This window comes from Hesperophylax consimilis, chromosome 23 (assembly GCF_061612785.1).
Source record: "Hesperophylax consimilis isolate HC1 chromosome 23, BYU_Hcon_1.0, whole genome shotgun sequence".
Taxonomy (NCBI): Eukaryota; Metazoa; Arthropoda; class Insecta; order Trichoptera; family Limnephilidae; genus Hesperophylax; species Hesperophylax consimilis.
The window spans coordinates 30,503,426-30,531,153 of NC_142858.1; the positions used below are offsets into that span (position 1 = coordinate 30,503,426).

Sequence of the window (27,728 nt, forward strand, 5' to 3'; positions counted from 1 at the left end):
GATATGCGGTGAATGGTTAATTTAAGCAAGCCGGCTAGTAAAATTTTAAACAGGATAAGTTTAAAATTTTTCGCATTATATCGGCAGTTAAAGCAAATCTCGAGTATTTCCTCACGATATTTGTTTTTTTTTATTGTGGTTGGGGATCATAGCTCACGATTGTGAGTTGTTTAATTTGTTTGTGAACACGTCTACTGATAACCTATCCGATAAGAAAGACAATAACAACTGCAGTTGCACTGATAACTGTGGGTGTTGTACGGTTCGTTTCGTTTGTTGATCTCCTTCTTTAGCGGTGGTCTGTCGGACTAACGATGGAGGACTGTATCCCAATTGTCGACGTTGTTAAAACCAATGAAGTTATCGATGTTATCAACGCTTTCAAACAGAAGTATAATGCAGATCCAGAGTTTTTCGTCCGGGTTCCCGGCAGGTAGGAATATTTGCCTTTGTTCTGTTTCAAATTCAATTAATTACTTGTAGTTCTGTGAACATTTTGTCTAATAATAGGTCTATTGACCTTAGTTGACTTCATCACGATTAGATCATTTAGACTTCAATTAAAAATACATTTATGTCCTTAATGATTATTTTACAATTCAGAGTTCGAAGCCAAAGCGTGTTGAAGTCGGTTATTTGGAGTATTTTGACATACCAAATATTGTTTTATTTCATTGTTGTTAAAATAATGAAGGTTAAATACCTATAGTGCTAATATACATATATAGAAATCAATTCTTCTCTGTACTTTGATGTGCTCCCCGAGGCTGATTACTTGACACGTTGTGTCCGGCCCCCTATCGTATACAGTATCTGTAAAGACTTTATAACTGTCTCGTACACGCGTGGTTTCACTGAACTTGGTCCAGTGGACAAACTAGTAATTTACTGTGCCCGTCGGTCAGACAAGCTGTCACCAGCTGCCACAAACACGTCGCTCTAGGCTCTTTTTTGTGAAAAAATGCCTTCCTATTCTTTTGAGATGCGCACAAATCATTCTCAACCAAAAACCAAATCTGATGGAGCTTTATTATTTCAATAAATACAATTATTCATAATACTTTTCGAATAAAATGAAGTGAGACAGCGAACACAGAAACACGTAAGAGTATTGAAGGACAAGCTAGTGACAGTACGTCATATTCTACTATTCTGCTCACTCATTTGTTAGTCAAGAATGAGTGTAAAAGCGGCTCACTGACAGGTGAGCATGTTCGCGGCGAGCGGTCTGAGCATGATGTCGATGCAAAAATGTTCGTCGCTCGCCTCTGACATCATGCTTGTTGCGGACACGCTCGCCTGTCAGACGGCCGCTTTAAGTTCGCAACTGGTGTCGCGAGGAGATCGTAATAATACAGCCGTTTCACCCGTACACACATTCTTTGAATGGCTATCTCTTTCTAATGCGTTCCGTTCATTATGTGAAGTTATGTGTGTAGCCATTTCAATCTAGAAACAGGAACATGCCATTGTTTTGTTCCATTAGTTTGAACATAATGCGTCTTTGTATTTATGCCAAAGGTTAAAACAGGAATTTAAATGAATTCTTCACAGTTGTTGCTGTGGTAGGTACTGTTTCTATAAATTATTGGTGAAGCATTTTACTAAGTTCTACATACACCAATTTATATTTTTAAAAAAATTGTCTCTATGGAAACTGTCTCTGAATTATCGTTTGACATTTTTTATGAGTAGGCTCAAACGTTCAGTACCAGATAATTCCTGCAACCTTCATTATATAACAAGAGATTATAAACAAACTGTTAAAAATATTATTTTAGATGACACATAATAATAAAATTAATCAGTATTCTGTTGTTATTGTCATACATTGGCAGATGAAAGCCTTGGATATCTTTCTACACTCCCCTATCAAAGTTAATTTATCTGATATAAATAACATCTTAATCTGATATAAGTTACAATCCTAACATGAACCTGCTCTTAACCAAAAGTGGCATTTCCCTCTTGACCTAAATTGATTAATTATTATTTCAATAATTTAGATCTATCTAACAAACAAACAATATAATTTTTACCCTTTGTCAGTTATTAGGTTTTCTATATCGTCGCATTAATTCGTAGAATGCGTAACTCCCAAATGTAAAATTTTACAGGAGGCACAAAAAACCTCGTAGTGAAAAAAAATGAAAGACGGCTTATTCTTTTTATTTATGTTTCGAACATATAATATATTTGGAAATTTATTTTCAATCATTAAACTTTTGTAAGTTAAGGCTTTCTATTTCAAATCGGAGTTAGGAAGTTTACGTAAAAACCGAGAATGGAGATACGCATTTTACAAAAGATACATACTTTTCTGCGAACAGTTTTATGAACAACTTAGCGGAAAATTTGGGAGATAGGAATTTTACATTTACAAAATAAAACACAACAATGTATGTGTATGTCGAGGCAGTCTATTTAGATGCATTTTAATGATTTTAATGATGCGGAAGGTTATCGTTAAAGGAGTGGTAATCCTTTTCTAATGTCTGTTTTAAGTATTGTAAATGCTGGTACTTTTCCTTCCTTAAGGGATTAAATCTGACTCTCAAGTGAAATCTTCAAACTCTGGAGATCATTACAGATTCGGCGACGGTTTTGTGCTGGGTGAGATCTACACTGACCGGGAGTAGTCGTGTCAGAGATGATCGTTAAGTGACGCTTGGAGTTGATGAAGGAGATTGTAGAAGAATTTGATCTGACATTGTCGATCACCCTTGTTGTCCTGTAGAAATAAAACTGATGTACTTACTAGGGTTTGCAAGACCCGGGCAAAGAGTAGCCATGACAGGAAACGTTGTGAAAGAGACTCCTCAGAGTGTGAAGATAGGTGGGAGAGACTTGAAAGTGGAACTGGTGAGCAAACATGTGCTTTAAGCGTAGAAACTCTTCATGCTCAGCATCACTTTGGAGTAAAGTGAACGCTTCATCTTGCCCGGCTGGTCGATCCCGAGGCGAGAAGAAAGGACGTCGATAGATGCGTGCGTTCCTGCGTACAATGCAGGACAATTGACCCTCCACCATCATCCCATGAAGCGGGTAATCTTATGTTGTGACAACCTGGAGTCGCTTGGCAGTTGATGTTACTGATTTCGGTAGGAAATGTTTACTCACATTTATCGATTGCGGTCCAAGTAGATTTGCCGTGTGGCGGGAAATCGAGTCAGATAATGCAGCTTCGATTATCAGACATTTGGAAGAAGTGTTTCGGGAAAGAGGCCCGCCCAAAGTAGTTCTTATGGACAATGGTACTGCATTTTGTTCCTACAGTGTTACAGATAAGTGTAAGAGATGGAATGTTAACATACCGACCAGCTGGAAACGGTATAGTTGAACGACATCATCAAACAATAAAGAGAACTGCAGCCAGAAGTGGAAGCGATCCCCTGCAGGCAGTGTTTCGGTACAATCTTTGGCTGCAAAAAGTCAGGATGATCGAGGTATTGCGCTGTCTAGTATAGTTCACACTTCACACTCGTGGAGACACCCTTCTGCGCAAGTGAATATAGAAGAGGAAGTATTGACTGAGCTCTAAGTGGGCGATCTTCTTGCGGTTAAACCAGTAGATGGGAGATGCACATCGTGCATGGAAGGGTGACAGGACTTACTTCAGTCAACAACATCGAAGTAGATGGCATACCAAGACATGTGCTTGACCCGCGGAAGATGCCTGACAGAGAACGGACTGTGTCTGAGGAGAGACGAGATGGAATTGCCGCACGTTCCACCGTAAATATTTTGGGTTTGTTTGAAGAGGACAGTGAAGAACCGGATCCGGATATGCATCAGGAGGAGATCCACTTGCAAAGAGATGGTGACCTTGAAGAAGAGATAATCACAGAACAAGGACCTATTAGGTATTTACGAAACCGCAGAGGCACATAAAACAAGAGAGCTACGGCAGAGCGTCACACGGTGCAGAAGACGTCAGTTTAGACTACAGATACAAAACACTATTCGTGACTTCACAATTAAAATTAAGGTTATAAAATGTTCAAAATTGATTAATCAACTTATCTCAGTTAATTTCACGGTAAAACTATTACACCGTAAATAAATTTCCTCAGTCAAAAACACAACAAGCGTGCACGGCTCACCGGCCAATACTGAATTAAGGAGTTACGAAGTATTCGCGAGTAAAAATGGCACCATAATTTTACGCAGTTTCCTAATTTGTGTTTATCTAAAACAGTGATACTCAACCTTTTTCTTCTGCGGGCCACATTCATATGTTTGTAAAGCTACGCGGGCCGCTACTAATCAGTGTTGCCAAAACGGTGTGAGCTTGATTCCCCCCTTTTATTATTCGAAATCCATGGGGGGGGGGGTTGTTACAGAACTTCGCTGAAAAAAAATTCCGCACAGCCAAAAACATCATGTGTAATTCCCCACAACAATTCGAAAATTTCCAGCCGCAAAAATTTTTCCTTGGTAGTAACACTGATAACCATTTAGCTTTGGAACTGTCAAAAATTTATGTATTGCCACGAGCAAAATTATTTGCGCGCATATTTGTCTGTCAAATCTTTGTTTTTTAGAGATCTAGCGTGTGCAGTAATATTATATAGATAGTATATTATTCTTATACTATCCTCTTCGGGTTTCAATGTATGTACATCAAAGTCGCAATTAATCTCAAATTAACGTGATATAGAATGCCAGATTTTGTAAATGTTCCTGATATTAAATGTATTGAGGGCCGCACAAAATAGCTCGGCGGGCCGCAGGTTGAGTATGACTGATCTAAAAGGTTAATTTTTTTTTAAATTTTCGAGTTTTACTAGTCGATGCGGGTCTAATTTTAACACCAGATGGCATTAAAAACGTATTTTCGAAAAATTTGGAGTTACGCATTCTACGAATTAATGCGACGATATCTTTGTGCGGTATCTTTATTTATTAACTTTACTTCTTCACAGAAGCCACAAACAAAATATTAAAATGATCTGTAATTAGTCATATCATTAAAGTTGTCAAATTTTTCTACATGCCACAGGCTCTTTAAAAGAATAACACTTCACAAGTCTTGTCTCCTGAGGTGGCAGCGTCTTGGCAATAGTTCTACTTGCTCCCTAGGGGAGTTTCTATCCATGTTGAGGATATTAGGAAAGCCCTGATCCTCGGTGCAACTCTGGGCACTGTTTTGGAACACCCATTTATCACAAGTCAACTAAAACTGAGTATGTAAGTTCGTTGATTGCAGAGTGAACCTGATTGGGGAGCACATCGACTACTGCGGATACCCGGTGCTGCCCATGGCACTGGAGCAAGGCGTGCTGCTCGCTGTGAAGCCGCTGGACAGGCCACACATCCGGCTCACCAACCTCGACCCTCGCTACCCCGACTGGAGCGGGGACATCGACACAAATATTAAGCTGTAATTTTAATTTTAAATTGTTGGTCATGTATTTATCTAGAAATTTGAAAAAACAAATAGATGTATTAAAAATGTCAAAATCGACCTGATTTGATGAGCGGGGTACACGTTACAACTAGATACAGATCGATGTATGAATAAAAAAATAGTCCACCAACCTTCAAAAACATATATACACACGTAGTGGCGGTCTGTGACCCTTCATTGGGCTAAAGTGGTAAGATAAAAAATACAACATACACACACGCAATGACGGTTTGTGACTCTTCATTGGGCTAGAATGGTAAGATTGAAAAATACAACATATATACACACACGCAATGACGGTTTGTGACTCTTCATTGGGCTAGAATGGTAAGATTGAAAAATACAACATATATACACACACGCAATGACGGTTTGTGACTCTTCATTGGGCTAGAATGGTAAGATTGAAAAATACAACATATATACACACACGCAATGACGGTTTGTGACTCTTCATTGGGCTAGAATGGTAAGATTGAAAAATACAACATATATACACACTAGGGTGTCCCAGGACATAAGGAAGATTTTTTTTTTCATGAATTTAAATATGCATACCCTCTTATTTTATTCCATTTGATCCCAATAACTCATATAATAATTAGTATTTTGATTTATTACCGGTAACCCGTGCCGACTTGATGCCAAACATATGGTACAGAGTTAATATGGAAGGATTTTCAACTTTCATTTTTGTCGGATAAATAAAATTTAAAAATGCACAAATGTTCGATTATGTAGTATTTTATATTTAAAAATGGTTTATTGATTAAATTTTTTCTTCATAGTTTGTTTTTTACAGTCAGGATAAATCTTCCGGTGTTCCTGAACGCATCGTAACAAAAAATATTTTTGTTCCTCTTCGACCGTGAGATTAAGCCATGAAAATCTTGCATTAACTTAACAGTTCTTTCAGCTGTATCATTCACTACCCTCAGCGGCGACACCTTCTTTCTGACTTCTTGATACGAAGCATTATTTGACCACATCGTAGGAAATTCGTTAAGAAAACTGGCATCTGTTTTCAGACGATCAAACAAATACTTGCTCTTGACTGAAATGAAGTCGTAAATATTTTTCTCTGAAACAAAAGTCACTAAATTATGATATGAACAAAAACCTCAATATAAAACATAATTTAAACTACTTCATAAACTTACCATACAATTTACCATCAAGATCTTCCTTCGATGGGATGTAACGTTTTTGTGATGGGTTGATAAATTATTTTTTTTTGATATTTCGAGCATTTTTATTTTGGTTGTTTGATCCACAGCGTCGTCAAACAGCGATAAAATAGATCCTTCATCGGTCAAATACCATAACTGCTTACTGAACAGAAATAAAGCTGCCATTGAGATGTTTTCATCATTTTTTTCTTAACCGGTCAGCAACGTAAGCAGATATACACGATAAAATAACGATAGCAGTCAAGTGCAATAAGCGTGTTTACACGTCAACGCGTGTGTTTCCACAAAAATCGTCATAACTCCGTTATTCTTCTAGTGACATCCCTAAAACAAAAAGTAGAATATTCGTATTGAATGAAGCTTCACATTTCTATTCAAAGTTATCCATAGAAACCCGTAAAAAGACCTACTCAGTGGAAGCAAATTTTACCCGCCAAATCGTAAAACGACGCCAAGAAAGCCGTTTGACGTGCCGACCCGCCTCGCAAGTTTAATTATTTTTTTAAAAATATATTTTGTATGAAATGGTCAAAAAGTGAAGTGACAGAATTGTTTATTGTACATTTGTACGATGAAATAAGTGTTTTTTTTTTACATTATCCGTGATTTTAGTATCGTTTTTACATAAAACATTACAGGTGAGTCATTTTTACAATTTTTTCATGTTTCCATTCTAAATTTAAATATTTACAAATGTTAATATTTATTTATGATACAACAATTTGAAAGCCTATTTTGTAACCTTTCTAAAACAGTTTTTACTATTCGGCTCCGTTCAGTAATGTTTCATTTATAGAGCTTTGATTGTGAGGCGGTAATAACACAACGTTTTCGTGAAATTGACATTTCGATAAAGACATTTTAGCTTCAAGTTCGCGAAAAGTCGGAGGGGTTAAGCCTTCATCGATTTCAAAAAGCACAAGTCCTGGTAAGGTGCTTTAACTGCTATAATACATTGTAACCATGACATAGGATGTTACTATGAACAGGCAAACGTCTAAAAGTGCCGCCTTATCCTTACCGGTAATTTTAAATTGCGCACAAATTAATGATATTTTCAAGGAATAAAGTGCCTTTGCCATCCATCGAGCACCTGGAGGCCGAATCTTAAATTTTCTCGCTGTATCTCTTCCTAAAACTATCACAAAGAGCTCTAAAAACTCTCAATAGTCATCTCCAAGTATTTTTGTTGTCAGTGCAGTACGGTAAAAGTCAAGAAAATCATCGATTTCGGAAGCGGTTAGATGCAATGTGAGATTTTCTCTGTAGCACCGAATTTTATCGGGATCAACATTTTTACAGTTATCTCGAAACTTTTTGAAGAGTGTCATGTATAGTTTGTAGTCACTTGACTGATTTTTACTTCAAAAACAGCTTTTAATACCAACTATGGCTATACTTGGTATATATTGACAGTTAAATTAACTTTCCGGATATTGTAGAACAACACTTCAAGAACTTGTCCATTAGATGGCAGTTTAGAACCCGATGTTTGGTGTTTTACGATTCCTATTAAAAGTATACTCTTTTTAGAAGTGCGTAAATCTAACAACATCTTGCCTGAACGAGTGATTTTCGTTTACTAACAAAATAGCAAGTTACTACAAGCTCATCAACACGTTTGCTCGCTGGCGTCTTAATGTACAAGTACTGACATCTTTCGATGCAAATCGGCACGGGTTGCAGTTGTCCAAAGTAAACGAAAAATTTTTTGTAAGTGTTTTGTCAGTATTAAAACAAAATTAGAGGGTATGCGTTCAAAAATAACAACTTTGATTTTTTTGGGACACCCTAATACACACACGCAATGACGGTTTGTGACTCTTCATTGGGCTAGAATGGTAAGATTGAAAAATACAACATATATACACACACGCAATGACGGTTTGTGACTCTTCATTGGGCTAGAATGGTAAGATTGAAAAATACAACATATATACGCACACGCAATGACGGTTTGTGACTCTTCATTGGGCTAGAATGGTAAGATTGAAAAATACAACATATATACACACACGCAATGACGGTTTGTGACTCTTCATTGGGCTAGAATGGTAAGATTGAAAAATACAACATATATACACACACGCAATGACGGTTTGTGACTCTTCATTGGGCTAGAATGGTAAGATTGAAAAATACAACATATATACACACACGCAATGACGGTTTGTGACTCTTCATTGGGCTAGAATGGTAAGATTGAAAAATACAACATACCTATATACACACACGCAATGACGGTTTGTGACTCTTCATTGGGCTAGAATGGTAAGATTGAAAAATACAACATATATACACACACGCAATGACGGTTTGTGACTCTTCATTGGGCTAGAATGGTAAGATTGAAAAATACAACATATATACACACACGCAATGACGGTTTGTGACTCTTCATTGGGCTAGAATGGTAAGATTGAAAAATACAACATATATACACACACGCAATGGCGGTTTGTGACTCTTCATTGGGCTAGAGTGGTAAGATTGAAAAATACAACATACATACACACACACAGTGGCGGTCTGTGACTCTTCATTGGGCTAGAGTGGTAAGATTTAAAAATACAACATTAATGATTTTGTAGCTGAAAATATTATACATATTTTTTGTCGGAAGATTTTCAAGATTTTTTCAGTTTGGGAAAGTGTGTCTGCCACTGATACGGTAGATTCTCACTAATGTGGCACTGTGTAAAACCTGGTTGTGCTAGACAACTGGGATTACCGGATTACTGGAAATTATTTGTGCTTTTATTTGAGATAATAATATTGTATTTCCTACACATTTATTTTGAGTAGTTTTCAGTTCAACTGATATATTTTTAATTTTCTATGCACACAATAAAGCTCAAATGTTTAATTTTCATTTTCTGTGATTCTAAAACCCCCAAATAATGCCATTAAATAAATATGTTAGCGCTCTCCAATCATATCATATCCAAAAGTCACGAGCCGCCACTGCTACAGATAGATTCATATGTGCCATGTGTTGTTGAATATACTAAGATAACTTTATGCAGCAAGTAAATTATAGTATCCACTATTAGAAGGTTAACGCTTTATTTTACAGTACTGTTTTATTGCAAACTATTAATACTGATAACATTATTTATAGCCTGTGTCAAAAACTGCGCTTATCTATTTGATAATAATATTAATCGTTTGTGTTAATAATATTTGAATAATATTAATCGTTTGTGTTAATAATATTTGTTAAGTGACACTTGTCGAGTGTAAGTCAAATATACAAAACATCCATTAATTGCACTGAATTCCTTTTTATTGTTCAAAGACGTTGCTCCTATGTACATAACAAACATTACTGAATGATAATGCGATATTTTTGCTGTAAATCCCTAACCCATTGCTTTTATTATAAGTTGTTATAAATCCCAATCTCATTGCATTTATTGTAAGTTGTTGTAAATCCCTATCTCATTGCATTTATTGTAAGTTGTTGTAAATCCCTATTTCATTGCATTTATTGTAAATTATTATTTTTTTGGTAAACTAATGTTTATACAAGATTTTTTATGCATAGCACAAAGGGTAACAATTATTTTATAAGCAATAATTATTAGCCTGAAACACTCATCCACATTGAAAAATCTCCTGATAAAAGATACATGACGCCAACGGGACCAACGGGCCAACGGTCCCGTTGGCGTCATGTATCTTTTATCAGGAGATTTTTCAATGTGGATGAGTGTTTCAGACTAATAATTATTGCTTGTAAAATAATTGTTATTGTAAGTTGTTGTAAATCCCTATCCCATTGCATTTATTATAAGTAATTGTAAATCCCTATCCCATTGCATTTATTATAAGTTGTTGTAAATCCCTATCCTATTGCATTTGTTATAAGTAGTTGTAAATCCCTCTCCCATTGCATTTATTATAAGTTGTTGTAAATCCTTATCCCATTGTATTTATTCCCAATGCGAACTGCTTTTTATGAAAATCTTTTATTTATCTTCCTTGTATCTTTTATGCTTCCACATAATATTAACTCCAATATTAATAATATTGTAATATTGTAACTCCACACAGGGGTCAACCGTGTACAAATGTTGAGCAATATTTAAACGCAATAAATTCAATATTGTCAAATCTTAACCTTCTAGCAACCTATGAGCAACCTGCAGCCCGCAAGCCCATTTCGTGCGTACCCGAGCTTCGTCTGAATAAAATATCACTCAGTGGTTTATGCTCTGTTTTGTAAAAAGGTTTAGCGGAAACTTTCTAGATCAGTGATGAGCAACCTGCGGCCCGCAAGCCCATTTCGTGCATACCCGAGCTTCGTCTATATCACTCAGTGGTTTATGCTCTGTTTTGTAAAAAGGTTTAGCGGAAACTTTCTAGATCAGTGATGAGCAACCTGCGGCCCGCAAGCCCATTTCGTGCGTGGGTACGCAAGCTCGGGTGAGCTTCGTCTGAATAAAATATCACTCAGTGGTTTATGCTCTGTTTTGTAAAAAGGCTAAGCGGAAAACTTTCCTCTTTCATCAATGTTTTGAATCATTTTTCATGAATTTTTCTGTAGAAAATTTTCCACCTTCGCAGCGCAGCGTTTTTGTGTTGAAAAATATATTTGATGCAATTTAAATTTAAAGTTTTGTAAAATAAAAAAAAATCAACAGCATTTATTGGTTTGATCTTGAAACTATACATTTTTTGTCTGTGGCTATTTCTTTGTGCATGCTTTCTATGTGCACACTTTCTTTTTGCGCTCTTTCCTTGTGTACGCGCTATGATTGATATTTGATAACTGGGGTATTGCGACAAACTTTTATCTATCTATTTTGAATTAGCCGCACAAAATTATCTTTTTATAATGTTCTTTAAAATTTCGGAATGATGAAAATCGACAGCATTTATTGTTTTGGCCTTATAGATATAACATTTTCGTTTGCAGCGCTTTATGTTCACCTTCTTTGTTTGCTTTATAAAATTTCAATAGGTTTGTGTGGAGTTTGTGTAAGGGGATCTGAGGGTCAGTGAGTTTAGGAGTGATGGACGTATGAATCTATCCTCCCACTGCGGTGCAAGGCGATGGATCGGGAGAGTTCTGCTGGAGAGGTCAAATGGTCTCCCTCAACCCGCATACACATTGAAAATGGATAAATTGGCTAAAAAAGTTGATCATCACTGTTCTAGATAAATATGTACATTATTTGCCATACATAACATTTTGTTGAGTTGTCTCTTTTTAATATTAAAGCAATTCCAGCAATACATGATTTACGTACTCCGTGTAACTCCGGTTGCTTCTCTGCCCCCGAACGAGGGGGCTGAATTCTCCTCAATTTGTGATAGTTTATCTTAGCCCCTCTCACCCGCTGCAACTCTTTGAACTTGTTAATTCAGTCTATCTGGCTAAGTGGCTAAGCAATGAAAGTTAGGTCCTTCAACAGTATGTTCTCATTTAATTTCAGAGATGGCGGCACTCCCCAGTGGTACGAGTACGTGCTGTGTGGAGTGAAAGGCGCTGCGGAGGCGGTGCGAAAGCGGAAGAAGGCCAGCTCCAACGGGATTGAGAGCGACGCTAATGGCCAGCTGGAGTTGAAGAACGTCAGCGGCTTTATGGCGGTGGTCAGCGGCAGTGTGCCCCCGGCTGCCGGCCTGTCGAGTTCCAGCGCCCTTGTTTGTGCCGCTACACTTGCAATTATCAAATCCAATCAGGTAAAAATTGTGGGATATTTTGTGTTATGTGTATATATTTTTTTAGTTTCATGGGTATTACATTTTGTTGTTTTTTTTCGTTATTTTCAAATTCCCACAAGCTTGATTCAGTTTCTATTGAGTTCCAACAGATGGCAGTAGTGTTCCTCTCCTGAGATTATTCTTAAATAAGCCGGCAGTTAAAATAATTTTGTTGATGTCTATTAAAAAAGCCCTGGATATTCTCATACGTTACATATTATATATCAATGTGTTCCCGTTCTCATTGCAAACACTTCTGTTTCAGTTAACGATTGGTAAAATGGAAATAGCAAAGCTCTGCGCTACCAGCGAGCGACTCATCGGGACTGAAGGAGGTGGAATGGATCAAGCCATTGCCTTTCTGGCTGAACTGGGTAAATATATATATAGTGCTTACTTCATACAGATTGTTTGGACATGTAGAGAGAATGAACCAAGGAAGAAGTGTAAGGAGAATAATGTGAATGGTAGAAGTCGGGGACAAATCAATTTGTAGGTATGTTATTACTCCAAATACATATTATGTTAATATTGTAAATAACTACACAATCCATGTACTTAGGGCATTGCTCCACACACGAAAAGCATGTAAAGTTAAAAACCAACATGTGTTATGTCACCATCTCTTTAAAACATGTAATATACATCGTGCTGTCTCCCTCATGGCCATGAACTAAGCGTCCCTAAGCTTTCTTCGGTACCTAATTTTTACTGAGACGAAAGACATAGTTCCATCTCGTTTATTCTATGGTGCGCATAGGGACAGAAGATGCCAAAGCCGGGGACATTCTTTAAATTGATCCAACGAATCGTGTAGACTTGTGAATGAAAGCTTCTATTAGAGACCAATAGATGTCACTCGCCGCCGCTAGCAGCTCTGCTATTTTGTGGTACATTTCAAATACATTATGAATAAAACCTGTTCTTTTGATGAACATAATTTATTATTATTGTTGCGTTATAATTTTATGGGTCAAACACCAATTGACCAGGGAATTGATAAGGGAAGAACCGCCCCTGTCGGGGACGCCTGAGGAAGACATTTCACTATGAAGAGGACCAAACACTTGAGTCGGGTCAAGAGCAGTGGCGGCTGGTCGCATAGTGCGTTCGTGTGCAGCACTATCTAAATTGTAATGGCTAAAATTAATTTATAATATCTTACTGAAGACTATAAAATCTATAAAAATCATTTAAAAATATTACTTACCAATACAATGCAATGAATATTATCAAGGAGAGCGATTTTAATCTCTCCAAGTATAAAGTATGTCCGCCGCGCGGCGCTCGAATCTGCCGTGTGCACAGGTTTGCAAACGGATGAAAATACGTTTTTGAATGTATTTTTTAAAACACTGCGAGCGCCTCAATCTAGCCATTTGTACCAGGAGTTAGCTGATTTTCGTGTGACACACGCCGCCGACATAACCCGATCATTTCAGAAGATTACTGATTTATGAACCTTGACACGAGGTTACACGAAGACATCCAAAGTTCGTCGAACTTCGAACTCGATATTGGACAGTAGATCACAGTCATCATCTAGCGTCGTTATCGCGAGCCGTGACGTAATTATTGTCATTGATTTATCGAGTAATTTGGTCAAGCTAAATACAGAACTTAATCCTTTTAATTTGTAACTTTATAAGAAATAAAAATGAGTGTAATCAGTGTCGAATATATAAGAAATAATAACAGTTTGTTTGAAAATAAATTATTAATTAAAAATTCCGGTCCACCTCGTCCAGTGCTCGTGATTAAGCAAGAGTGTAAATCTAAATCAAGAGCTTTTACTCGAGTGTTTGACAAAAAACTTTATGTTAAAGCTTTTTGGTTGTGTGGTTGTGACATAGTTAATCGCTTTTTTTGTTTTCCGTGTCTTGTGTTTGGTGGAGATGCAACTTGGACGTTGAGTGGGATTAATGATTTAACGCATCTATCAGAGAAGTTGAAAAAGCACAATTCATCTACTTTACATTTACAAAATGTTATGAGTTTAGCCGTTTTAGGTACAGTTGACATTCGTCAACAGTTGGATTCTGGATACCGTGAGCAAACTAAACAACATAATGCAATGGTTGACAAAAACAGATATATATTGTCTAAATTAATAGATTGTGTCATATTTTGTGGAGCATTTGAATTGGCATTGCGTGGTCACGACGAAACCCCTGATTCGATAAACCCTGGTGTATTTCGCGGCTTAATAGATTTCGTGGCAGAATTAGATGCAGTATTAAAACAACATTTAGATAGTGCCACTGTTTTTAAAGGGACATCAAAGACTATTCAAAATGACATATTGGATTCTATAATGGAAGTATACAGCACAGAAGTGAAACGACAAATTACGGAATGTGAATTTATTGCGATTCAAGCAGATGAAACTACACGACGACGCAAATGGTTTTGATCATCAGATATGAATGGAAGGGCAATATTTATGAACGCTTTTGGAAAGTTTTAATTCCAACCTCGCATTGCGCTGACGGTTTGTATAAAGCCATCTCTGAAGAACTTCAAGGTTTGAACATCAGTTCAAATAAATTGATAGCTCAATGCTATGATGGAGCCTCAGTTATGAGTGGAAGGGTTGGAGGGGTTCAAGCAAAAATTAAGGCTAATTTTCCATTTGCTAATTATGTTCATTGCTATGCTCATCAGCTGAATTTGATAGTCGAAAAAAGTGTTTCACAAAGCAATGTAATAAAAACGTTCTTCGCACATCTTCACGCATTTCCAAATTTTTTTTCGAGGTCTCCTAAACGAATGAACGTGTTAAACGATGTAATGAAAAAGAAAATCCCTTCTGCCCCACCAACAAGATGGAATTTCAACATAAAAACTGTGAGAACTGTTTCGGCATACTCAGAATTGTTGATACAATGTATGGAAACTATTTTAGACCAAAATAATAATGATTCGAATACTATAAACCAGGCTAGTATGTTATTACATTATCTTAAGGATGAACAGTTTATATATTGGTTAGGTTTCTTCAACAAGATTTTACCCCATTGTGACATTTTGTTTCAACAATTACAATCACGCTCTTTAGATACCATCATGATTAAGAAGTATATATATCAATTTGAAAAATGCATTCAGACAGTTCGTGATTCCATAGACCAAACAGGTGAGCCCAAAGCAAAAAGAAATAAAACGGTGAACTATGCAACTTGCATCGAAGTATGTGATATTATCTTACAACAGATCAAAGACAGATTCGAGTTTACTAACCATTTATTAGCATCAAAATTATTTGATTGTGAACACTTAACTCAATATAAAGAAAACTTTCCTCAAAGTGATTTCAATGAAACAGTGAACACGTACGTCTTTTTAGATAAATTTAAATTGAAAAATGAACTATGTGCTATATACGGGAGAGGGAACTGGCAAAGAAAGGATGAAAGTAGATTGAATGCTGTTGAAATGAGATCCCTGAGGCGTATGTGTGGTAAAACCATGTATGATCGTGTGAGGAATGTGGATATCCGCAAAGAGTGCAAGGCTGATGTAAGCCAAATGAGTAAGATCAAGAAATGGACGCTTAGATGGTTTGGGCATGTAGAGCGAATGAGCGAAGAAAGGAGTGTAAGGAGAATATACGATGCAAATGTGAATGGTAGCAGAAGTCGGGGACGCCCGAGGAAGACATGGCACGACCAAGTGAATCAGATACTTGAGTCGGGCCATGTCAAGAGTCAGAATAATAGAAGAGTGTGTATGAGACGATGTATGAATGTGAATGAGGCAAGGAGTGTGTGCCAAGACCGAGTTGTTTGGCGGTCCATCCTCTCTGCCTACCCCTGCGGAGAAACGGCTTGATGGTTGGTTAGTTAGTTAGTTAGTTATGATTTCTCTAACGCCGATGGTGCAGTGGCAATCTTGCAAACTTTTTTATAAAAATAATTTAGTCGAGTCGTTTTCGGAGTGTGTGAAGCTTTTAAAAATAATATGTACAATACATATGACATCTGTGGAAAGCGAAAGGTGTTTTTCTACCCTAAAACGAATTAAATCATTCTTGCGAAACACGATGAGTCAAGACCGTTTGAATGCTTTATCTGTACTTAGTATTGAAAAAAAAATTTTGCAAACAATCCAAAATTTCACTTCAAAAGTGATAGAAGTTTTTGCTCTTCACAAACAACGTGTAATAGACCTTATCTACAAATAAGGTAGGTGGAATAATTATTTTTACCCATAATCTTTTTGTCATATTGTTTTTATTTTGGATTGTCAGTGAACCGCCACTGGTCAAGAGTCAGAATAAAAGAAGAGTATTTATGGGACAATGTATGAATGTGAATGAGGCAAGGAATGTGTGCCAAGACTGAGTTGTTTGGAGATCCGTTATCTCCGCCTACCCCTGCCGAGGAACGGTTTTATGGTTATAAATTAATCAGTGAAAAAGTGAGTTCTGAGATATTATTGGCTGTATTAAGTGTTGCAGTTGACTGTATTGAGCATATACAAATTGTAAGTTATAGATTTATATGTAATTCAATTAACATATTTAAAATAACAGATGCTACGTTTTATGTATTTGAATCAATTTATTCATAAGTTTTGAATTACAATAATCATAAAAAAAAAAATTAATTATTTATTTTTTCCGTAAATCTGTATATTTTCGCTTTATTAACAAAAATGTTACAACATATTAAGCGGTTGTTATATGACCGCGAATTTTCTCAAACTGTCAAAACATCTTCATTTTTTTGCCGCTAGAGGGCGGTAATTGCATATTAGTGAACTTGTGAAAATACAACGTCAAATGTGCATTCATCATGTGGAACAGCAATGAACATACGCAATCGGAAATCGTAAATATTAAGTAAAACAAACAACTTAGTAAAAAGGTATGACTTATTTGCAGAACCTACTACTTACATATTTTGGTAAAGTATTTAATTTGACATTTTTTATAAATGTTTCATTATTCACTTGCTGTTGTCAAATCTAATTAGATTTGAGCAGTTTTTAGCTTTAAGAATCGCATTTGAGGAACATTTCCGATACAAAGAAAGTTTGTTTTACACGGTGTTCGGAAACTCGTGGTATAAACGGTATAACTTGTGAATGAATCTACCTTTTATTTAAAGTCAATTTTGAGTTATGACTTTTTTTATTTGAGCTTTCGTTTTCGAGATAGTCGAAGGTGAATTTTTTTGGTAAATTTTATATTTGATAGAATATGTATATATATTAATAACATCATTAATAATATTGACCTCGAGAAATAAAAGAAAGTTTATTTTTTTATTTATATATTTGTTAAATTATTCTGTGTTATTTAGTACAGCTAAACAATAATCTTTTTTCATTCATTCGTTACTTGAAGCATACCTTGCTTGGAGTATTTTTTCCAGCTGCCATTGATAAATCATATATTGATCTACAAAGAGAAAAATAATATTATTATTTGGAACTTTACAACACAACACATACATAGATAGATATCTTTGATTTGACAATGTGTGAATGGTTACGTGTTTATACGCAGATAGGCGATATTATTGTTACTTTCCTTAAAAGGTTTTTTTTTGTCTGTTTAATCTAAAGATAAAAAAAACTGTATTAAACTTGTTCACTCCTTATATTAATACCCCTTACCGTGTAAGGTCAGAACAGTGAAAAACTTTCTTGACTTGTTATCACTTAAAACGGCCGATTTTACCAAACCAACAATGATCCGGCGTAAGACGTAATTTTTGGTTTTATTACCAAAAACGCCATATGAAAAAAACGTTCACTCTCACAACTTAGTCAGAGCGCTTTAAGACAATGAACTCACACACACTTGCAAAAAGAGCGCGCTAGTCAAAAATCATGACGTTCGTGCTATCTGTTCGGAACAGGAACGCACATTAAATGTTGTATTTTATGCGTTTCAAAGAATATGACAGTTGAAAAAATATAATGCAACAAATTTACATAAAAAAAGAGAATTTGTGAGTACTTACTGTTTTTGTAGCTTCCTTAGATTATTGCAATGCTTCAAGTGAGTCGGTATTCTACTATTAGACCCATTAATGAAAAATTTTGGTGTCATTTTCGAAATATATATACCGTCAAACACGGCGTATAGTTTCACTGCCATCACCGGGGGCTTCCATCCCGGTAAAAAACTGTGAAATGTGTCGAAAATTTGGTGCAAGATGCAGTATTTATTTAATTGTTAATATCCACAGATATCATAACGATAATAAGAAGCCGTACTTCTACAGATGTGTGTAATATACATATACATATTTTAAATTAAAAATATTGTGTAAAATCATTATTAATCCGATAATCATAGATCGAAGTTTTAAAAGTGGTTTGTATGGTGAATCAATGTTTTTGTTTTTTATGGTTGAATGCCTACATTAATTACAAAGAAATAAGCAGATTGAAAATAATAGTCCATTATTTGGTAACAAAAAATATGAAGTCTGAGAATGAAATACGAAAGGTAGAATTAAGCCGTTTTAGAGATCTGTTTTCCAGCAAATCACCTCTGCCTTATTTCCCACTCTTAACAAATAACACAATGCAGAAATAAAACTTTATCAAACCGTCAGGTTCAGTTGAATAATGGCCGACTTGTCTTGACTTTACCGTAGTACGGAAAAATAGCACGCTACCGGCAATCACCATAGGCCTTGTCCATAGGCCTTGTACTGTCACCTGTGGTTGCGATTTTAAAACTATTTTTGCTGTGAACGTAGTTGGAACGCTGCACAAAAACAGAGTTATTTAAATTGAATATAGGCTCAATTATATATGTAGCAGTTTACTGTATTTTGTTAACATTAAATAGATATTTCTGAGCTCCATAACTCACAACGGAAACGAAGATGAAAATGGTTGAAAGATGTTACGTTGAAAAGATGTAACATGAAAATTCCAGACTGGAAACCTGTGCACATTTCTTGATTCCCACTCACCTAGAGTTTTTTCTCATCAAGAAAACAGATTTTCTTTATCATATTGTAGTTATACCACGAGCCGCCACTGTTAAAGGATAAGGTAACATTTTGCAAGTTTCCAGGCATAGAAAAGCAATCAAAGTGGCTATGCGTTTGATGTGTAGATAGAAACAAAGGGGAGACCCCGCTATGAGTAGGTGCGATGTTGTTAAATGGCTCATCTCCCTTGCGTCTGTATGGTTCACGGTAGTATGTGTACTGATAGTGTATTGTTTGTTTGTGTTTAGGTTCGGCACAGCACATCAGTTGGAACCCGCTGCGTACTCAGGCCGTCAGTCTTCCCGATGATGCCGTATTTGTGGTGGCACATTCTCTAGTTGAAGCCAACAAAGCCGCCACTGACCACTACAATATGCGCGTTAGGGAATGTAAACTTGCTGCCAAGGTACATACATATTATTAAATAATATATGTTTTTTAATATATTTTCCTATGACGCTTCACATCTAAAAGAGTCCTGACTGCCTCACGGACAGCTATCGTTTTCTGGTTTCTCCCTTCAGTTCCTTTTGCCTAAGGATGGGATGTTAAGCTCTACACTACCCAGCACCTTAGTTTAATTCCAACCCTACTTAGTTCCTTTGCCTAAAGTTGGGATGTTAAGCTCTACACCACCCAGCACCTTAGTTTAATTCCAACCCTACTTAGTTCCTTTGCCTAAAGTTGGGATGTTAAGCTCTACACCACCCAGCACCTTAGTTTAATTCCAACCCTACTTAGTTCCTTTGCCTAAAGTTGGGATGTTAAGCTCTACACCAACCAGCACCTTAGTTTAATTCCAACCCTACTTAGTTCCTTTGCCTAAAGTTGGGATGTTAAGCTCTACACCAACCAGCACCTTAGTTTAATTCCAACCCTACTTAGTTCCTTTGCCTAAAGTTGGGATGTTAAGCTCCACACCACCCTAACAACTTAGTTTTTATACACTTGCCTCTTTCATTCTTGTTATGTGTCTGCACAAGCAAGCCCAGCAGAGTCGTTGAAGTTTCATAAATATTGTTATTGACGACACCCAATATTCTACAAAACTACATATTTTTAACAATTTATATTCTGCCTTCATTACATTTATATACTTTTAAAATGCTTCTTCTATTCACTTATTTTGTTATTAACTTATTATTATTTTTATAGTATGAAAGCTTTTCAAAAATACCTAATGTTTATACCTACTAAAAAATATGAAACTTGTTAAGTACCAAGCACGCATATTTTTACATTTATAATCTGTTTATTTATATTCATAACAAGTTTTCATGTTTAGAAAGTTATGTTTGCGTTGGGCACTATATGCCTAATCGATATAAATTGAATCTAGTAACCGGATAAAAAAGAACAGTGACAAAATCGAACATGATAAAACAAATAGGTTAGGTTTGTTAGAACCTTGGAGAATCTATTCATATAAAATTGTTGTTTATTTGAATAGTTGATAGCTGAAGAAGCCGGGCTGGACATTGGGGAGGCTTCACTGGGGGAGGTGCACAAGCTGCTGGGAGACGACCTGGAGGGCATGCTGGCTCGAGCCTCGCGCCTCCCGGCCATCCTGCACCACCACAAGCCTAGGGACAGGGCGTTGCACGTCTTCCAAGGTACCCTACATTTATATCCTTCATAATGCGTATGTTCATGTCGTAACTGTGTCAGTAGGAGAGGGCGTGCTGGCTCAGGGCTCGCACCTCCCGGCCATCCTGCACCACCACAAGCCTAGGGACAGGGCGTTGCACGTCTTCCAAGGTACCCTACATTTATATCCTTCATAATGCGTACGTTCATGTCGTAACTGTGTCAGTAGGAGAGGGCACGCTGGCTCGGGGCTCGCACCTCCCGGCCATTCTACCTATCCAATGCATAGGAATGACATTTTAGGAAACTTATTTTGGCCCGAGGTACAGTACGGCCCCTTACCTTAATTAAGCTCAAGCCATACGGCATCATACCTGGTCATACGTGGTCATATAAAGTAATTGTTCAGTAAAACAGTTTATAAGGTTCTATATTTGTACATATTGTGTTAAAGGAAGTGCACCACAAAAAGTGAAAAACAAAACACATATTGTATGAACATAGTAAAAAAAACTTCCATTAAAAATATGTGTAATTTTTATCATAGGTATGAAATTAACATCAAAAGGGTGACAAACTAAAAGGGATACAACATACCAAGGAGGTACCTACTAAATAATAAAAAGGGAATTTATTTAAAAACAAAAACCTACGTGGGTACCTATGTAATGTACTTAGCCCAAGGTACGGAACACAGAGCAAATATAATCAGTAAAGATAAGCATAAAATTAAGTAAACGTAGATTGTGAATTTTTAAATTTATGATAATAGGCCAGTGCAATTAGCGCCAAAAAGGGGGTCGCGATCGAAGTAATTCCGGTAGTCTCAATTTTTTTATATGTTATATAAACTGATCCCCTGATGTAAAATCTGAGTTTCCGACCTTGGAGCACCTGTGCTCGCGCCGCCATTTTGAAAAAACTGGCCGAAATCGGGCCAAAATCTAGTTTTTCCCACATATCTCATTTCCAATGCAAATTTCGGCTAATGTTTCTTAACAAGTATAATAGAACATAAAATAACCTACAACTTTTGTAAAAACAAATTTCTTCTATCTCTAATAGGTACCGAGGTAGAAAGTCGTAAAGGTGCGTATATTTTTGAAAAAATAAGTTTTTTGCACAAATGTTATGCAGATAAACGAATCCAGCAGTCCAACGAAGGATGGAACTGTCTGTGATTCCCCGTCCTTGGGTCAAACCTCCAGATGTTTTCATCGATCTCATCAGAGTTTGTTCGATGGTCATGTCAGACCAAATCCCTGACCAAAATTTTAAATTTTAAATCAACAGCTTTTTTGAAATTTTATGTTCTACATAATTGGTATCAATAAATTTTTCACAAAATTGTACTGGAAACGACGTATTTATAAAAAACCAAACCTAGTTGCGCAAAAAACTTGTTTTTTCAAAAATATGCGCACCTTTACGACTTTCTACCTCGGTACCTATTAGAGATAGAAGAAATTTGTTTTAACAAAAGTTGTAGGTTATTTTATGTTCTATTATACTTCTTAAAAAACATTAACCAAAATTTGCATTGGAAATGAGATATTTGGGAAAAACTAGATTTTGGCCCGATTTCGGCCAGTTTTTTCAAAATGGCGGCGCGAGCACAGGTGCGCCAAGGTCGGAAACTCAGATTTTACATCAAGGGATCAGTTTATATAACATATAAAAAAATTGGGACTACCGGAATTACTTCGATCGCGAATCGCTAATTGCACTGGCCTATAAGCAGAGCGTTTTTACTTTTGAATAACTTTTTTAAATTTTTTTATTTTTGTCTCTCCGTGTCGCAAATACAATTACATTAAATTATAAATGTTATAATAAATGGGCGACGGGAACCAATTGACCAAGGTTTATAGTCCACTGGTTTTAAACAACGTTTAATGTACCTGTAAATACGTATAAGTTTGTTTATTTCAGAGGCTCTGCGTGTGCAGAAGTTTAGCCAACTCTGCAGCGCTTGGAATGGAAATGACCGCCTCAGCACCCTCGGTGGCTTGCTGAGGCAGAGCCACGAGAGCCTCAGGTATCTGTACGAGTGCTCCCACCCCGCCCTCGATCGCCTGGTGGAACTCTCTGACGATTTCGGAGTCCATGCCCGTCTTACAGGGGCAGGGTGAGCTATCCTTTCATCTTTGATTAGTAACTCTCCCAGAAGAACTTCAGATGTTTCACTGTTTTTTCATTGACTGAGCATCAAATAATAATGGCACAACGGTTTAGTATACTGTGAAACAAATTAATACTACACATACAGTTTTACAACCTTACTAAAGAAAAACAATTTCATATTCGTTAAACAGTGGTTTTGTTACACATTGTATAAAGAATGTGACAGTTAAGATTTGAGTTGGTACCAATAAAAAAATAAATTTTGACTCTTTTTTAAAATTGGCAAAAATGTTTTTTAGGACTTCACGTTAGGTTGACAGCTGTTTTTATGTATTCTTGAAATATCTTCACAAATCGTGTTTTCTTCATAAAATGGTCAATTTACCATTATATTTTTGTAATTCAACATATTTAAAACTAATAGCATTAGTAAAATCTGCTTTCATGTTATATCATGAAGTTATTTTAAACGGTTATGTCAGTATTCCAATTGAATTTTATGGTCTATATTTTACAAGAACTTCTTTGAAGTGATGGTTAGCATAAATGCCTAAAACATGTGTTGGTAAAATGTTTATTGCATTGCATTAAACATTTTAGTTTTTTTGTTGTTGTTTCCAGGAAATTAAAAACAATTTCAATTTTTTTTTTTTTATGAACTACAGGGTGGCGCAAAACCACCGATATAGTTTGAATGTGTAATAAATTTTTTTATTTTTTGGTTAATTATTATTTTTTTTTTGTTATACAGTATATGAATGGGGAATATTTTTGGCTTAAGTGTGAATAATTATATCCCCCAAGTGGTGGCCATTTTCGGCTTCGCACATTCGTTATTACACATTAAAACTATAACGGTACTTTTGCGCCACCCTGTAGATGAAATGTGAGGTGACAGTTTTTCTCCTCTCAATAAAAAACGATTTTTTTTTAAAATTTTGATTTCATTTCAGTTTCCATTTTACGTTTCAATTAGTAAGGTTTTCACATACACGGTCGTTTATCAATTGAATAAAATTTTCCCCACAATTTTTAGTAAAACCTTTACTAATTAAATGAGTTTTAAATTTTACACAACTGAAAAACAACCTTTTTTGTGAAAACCTTAAATTATTAAATGTTATATAGACTAAACTGATGTTTAACAGCCATATAGAGTTCATGGAAAGTTACACATTGCAATCTTTAGATTTAGAGCACAGACGCTTGTGGGAATGCTTTTCTTGTTCTACAGGTAAAAATGGTCTGTAGAACAAACCTGCTGGTGATTCTCTTATCGCGCCGACCGCCTCAGGACCACAAATTGCTTACAATATGTAACAACTACCCAGTCACTAAAATGCATTCATTAGTATTATTTAAAATGTACATGTGCAGTCTTCATTCAATGTGTAACTAAAACACCGTTTAACAATCGGGTATTGTTTTTTAAGTAAGTAAGGCCGATAGTGTATTATTCTGATATGTTCTTGGTCTTTCAGTTGGGGGGGTTGCATTGTGGCTTTGTGTCCGCAGTCCAGAGCCGAGGCCTACGTGGAAATGCTCATGAAAAACTACTACCTGGACCATCCTTCTGCAGAAAAGCACAACCTCAAAAACCTGGTATTTATCACCAAGCCGCAGCAGGGTGCCCAGGTCCTATTAAACACTGAAGAATAACCTGGTACTTATCACCAAGCCGCAGCAGGCCGCCCAGGTTCTATTAAACACTGAAGAATAACCTGGTACTTATCACCAAGCCGCAGCAGGCCGCCCTGGTTCTATTAAACACTGAAGAATAACCTGGTACTTATCACCAAGCCGCAGCAGGCCGCCCTGGTTCTATTAAACACTGAAGAATAACCTGGTACTTATCACCAAGCCGCAGCAGGCCGCCCTGGTTCTATTAAACACTGCCTGGTACTTGTCACCAAGCCGCAGCAGGGTGCCCAGGTCCTATTAAACATTGAAGTATTTACTCCGTCTGGGTCTTTTTGGTAGACTGGGTAACTGTTTTGCAATTAACCCGCTAAGCTACAATTTGAAGTTTTAAAATTTGTTTAATTTAATACTTCAGTAGTATGTTCACCATTTGGCATTTGCACGTGAAAGGCACACATCCGATATGTAGTTCCTCTTTTGAACTTTACAGAGATAAGTATCATGTTAAAACCCCGCTCGCCACTTTTGTGCTGTTCCAATGTTTGCTGGTAAAGCTGACTTCTACTACACATATCACATCTGTTGGTTCTTGTTTCACATGTTTATTATGACCTGTATCAAATATATCTAAATTCTATGCCAAAATCCACTCATATTATTATATATGTATATTACATACCTAATATGTGTACCAATCATCCTTGCCTTGCAATTAAAATTGAATTGATCTAGGTTGACTTATTCTTATGAGTTTTACAATCTTGAATTGAATACTAAAACATATTATGGTGTATTATTATTTTTTTTCTTTTTTCTTCTGCTTCTTCCTTTCTTATTTTATCTTTATGTTAATCCTATTTAGTTTATAATTGAAGAAGTCAGCGCAGAAATGGTGTTTGTCTAGCAATGATATTTATTGGGCGTATCCACTTCGGTTTGATTTCCGTTTTTAAATCCCTTGTACGCTAACCGATTCTCTGCTGATCCCTTGAATTTGACTTTATATTTTGACTTGCCAATGTAATCATATTAATTTAATTATTAATCTTTTTTTAATATTCTAAAGTATTTAACTCTCTAACCTGCACATGTATCTTTTTAGTATTCTCTAGTATTATTGAGTGTGGCCTATTGGACAATAAACCGATTAACTCCTATGTATATTGTTAAAACTATTGAGGGTGGCCCACTCGACAATAAACATTTTAAATCCTGTACTGTTAAAACTATTGAGTGTGGCCCACTCGAAAATAAACAGTTTAACTCCTGTACTGTTAAAACTATTGAGTGTGGCCCACTTGAAAATAAACAGTTTAACTCCTGTACTGTTAAAACCATTGAGTGTGGCCCACTCGACAATAAACAGTTTAACTCCTGTACTGTTAAAACTATTGAGTGTGGCCCGCTCGAAAATAAACAGTTTAACTCCTGTACTGTTAAAACTATTGAGTGTGGCCCACTTGAAAATAAACAGTTTAACTCCTGTACTGTTAAAACCATTGAGTGTGGCCCACTCGACAATAAACAGTTTAACTCCTGTACTGTTAAAACTATTGAGTGTGGCCCACTCGATAATAAACAGCTTAACTCCTATATTGTTAAAACTATTGAGTGTAGCCCACTTGATAATAAACAGTTTAATTCCTATATTGTTATATAAATTGGAATACACATGTAAAGAATTAATACATTTAAATAATTTATACATATTATAAAATTGTAAATCCCTAGGTTTAAGGTATAGTGAAACTCTCATCATTTAAAGAGCCAGAAGAAACAGTCTTATATCATACAACTTTGATGTATAATATAGATGCCACTTTCTCATTCCATATGTTAACACTTCTTAAAGTAGAAACCTTATAATGTGTGGGTTTCACTGTACATATATATTAATATTGTTGTACATTTATGTAAATCCATAAATATGTTTGAGCAACTATGTTGCCAATTAACGGCTCTCGGTGCTTGTAAAAACCTCAAGATCGCTGTTTTAGGTGTTAGGTATTGTTAGGCAGACTGCTCCAATCACATCACAATTTTTATTTTTTTAACCAAAAATTAAATAAAAAAATTACCAATTGGAATATAAAAATAAAAAAAAAAATTCTCCAGGAGTAGCCTTTCAAAAAAGGTTTTGAATATTCACATTTAAAATTACAACAGAAACGCTGTCTTTCGCACGGTTTTGGCTTGTGACGTCACTGCGCCCGTATGTACTTCTTCCAGCCGCCTACACTACGTAAGTGGGTACACTTACAACTACCGTTTTTAATGCATTAAAAAAAAAAAAACCTTTGATTCAACTTAATGACAATAATATGTGATGATTTGCATTTACGATTATGGAAAATAGTGCTGTAAAAATTAATATGTATACGCATAAAACTGTATATTTGACGAAACATTGTGGAAGTTGATCGATGTGAGCATAAATAAGCACTCACAATGTGAGGTTTGATAGGTAGATACCGCCAATCTAAAAATCACTTAACCAGGGGCTATAAACGCCGGAAAACACTTTGGCAGAGGTGTTGGTTACCCAATGAATGGTTTCCGGGGCGACTGTACCCATAGTCGCCTCCCAAATTATATAAATAAATTATGTGTTTACAAAAAAAGCGCTTCTTTAATTATACATCTAATTTATTCATATGCAAGTCAAATAATATTAATAAAATATGTGTAATTTATTTATATCATTTGGTTTTTTATTTACATAATTTTAGAGTGATTTTGATTCGAAGTTTGCTATTTTTACAATCCATTATTATTATTTTTACATTTTCGTACCTAATTTCGAACGAGGGAGACCCTGCGTTTGTAACCCCTGTTTAAGTGATTTTTTAAATTGGCAGTACCTGCCATCGAACCTCACATCGATCAGCTTCCACAAAATTATGCCAAATATAAGGGATTTAACGCGTGTATTAATATTTACGAAAATAATACTGAATTGCACTATTTTCCAAAATCGTAAACGCGGAAAAAACGGTTTACCAAAAAATCAGTTTGTGGGAAGAATGATGCCATCATGATTGCATCGATTTTTGGCAAATTATCAGACTGTCCTTGTAGAACACCACTGTTTGTAATAATATATTTACA

The 27,728-nt window shown here is 36.0% G+C and overlaps 1 protein-coding gene across 1 annotated transcript; it reads left to right on the forward strand.

The window, feature by feature from the left end:
• The first annotated feature begins 12 nt into the window (after window positions 1-12).
• Window positions 13-27,311, forward strand: LOC149412566 (N-acetylgalactosamine kinase-like). Its single transcript, XM_089646084.1, has 8 exons — window positions 13-433; window positions 5,210-5,383; window positions 12,042-12,288; window positions 12,575-12,683; window positions 19,517-19,674; window positions 20,719-20,881; window positions 22,788-22,983; window positions 24,461-27,311. The coding sequence occupies exons 1-8, from the start codon at window positions 315-317 to the stop codon at window positions 24,636-24,638; spliced, it is 1,344 nt and encodes a 447-aa protein (XP_089502210.1). The 5' UTR covers window positions 13-314; the 3' UTR covers window positions 24,639-27,311.
• Window positions 27,312-27,728: the final 417 nt, after the last annotated feature.

Bases quoted from the DNA above. Each gene is read 5' to 3' on its own strand.
- LOC149412566 (XM_089646084.1), top strand. From the start codon at position 315: ATGGAGGACTGTATCCCAATTGTCGACGTTGTTAAAACCAATGAAGTT. The intron at 12,289-12,574 runs GTAAAAATTGTG...CTTCTGTTTCAG, and splicing joins CAATTATCAAATCCAATCAG to TTAACGATTGGTAAAATGGA. The intron at 22,984-24,460 runs GTGAGCTATCCT...TTGGTCTTTCAG, and splicing joins GCCCGTCTTACAGGGGCAGG to TTGGGGGGGTTGCATTGTGG.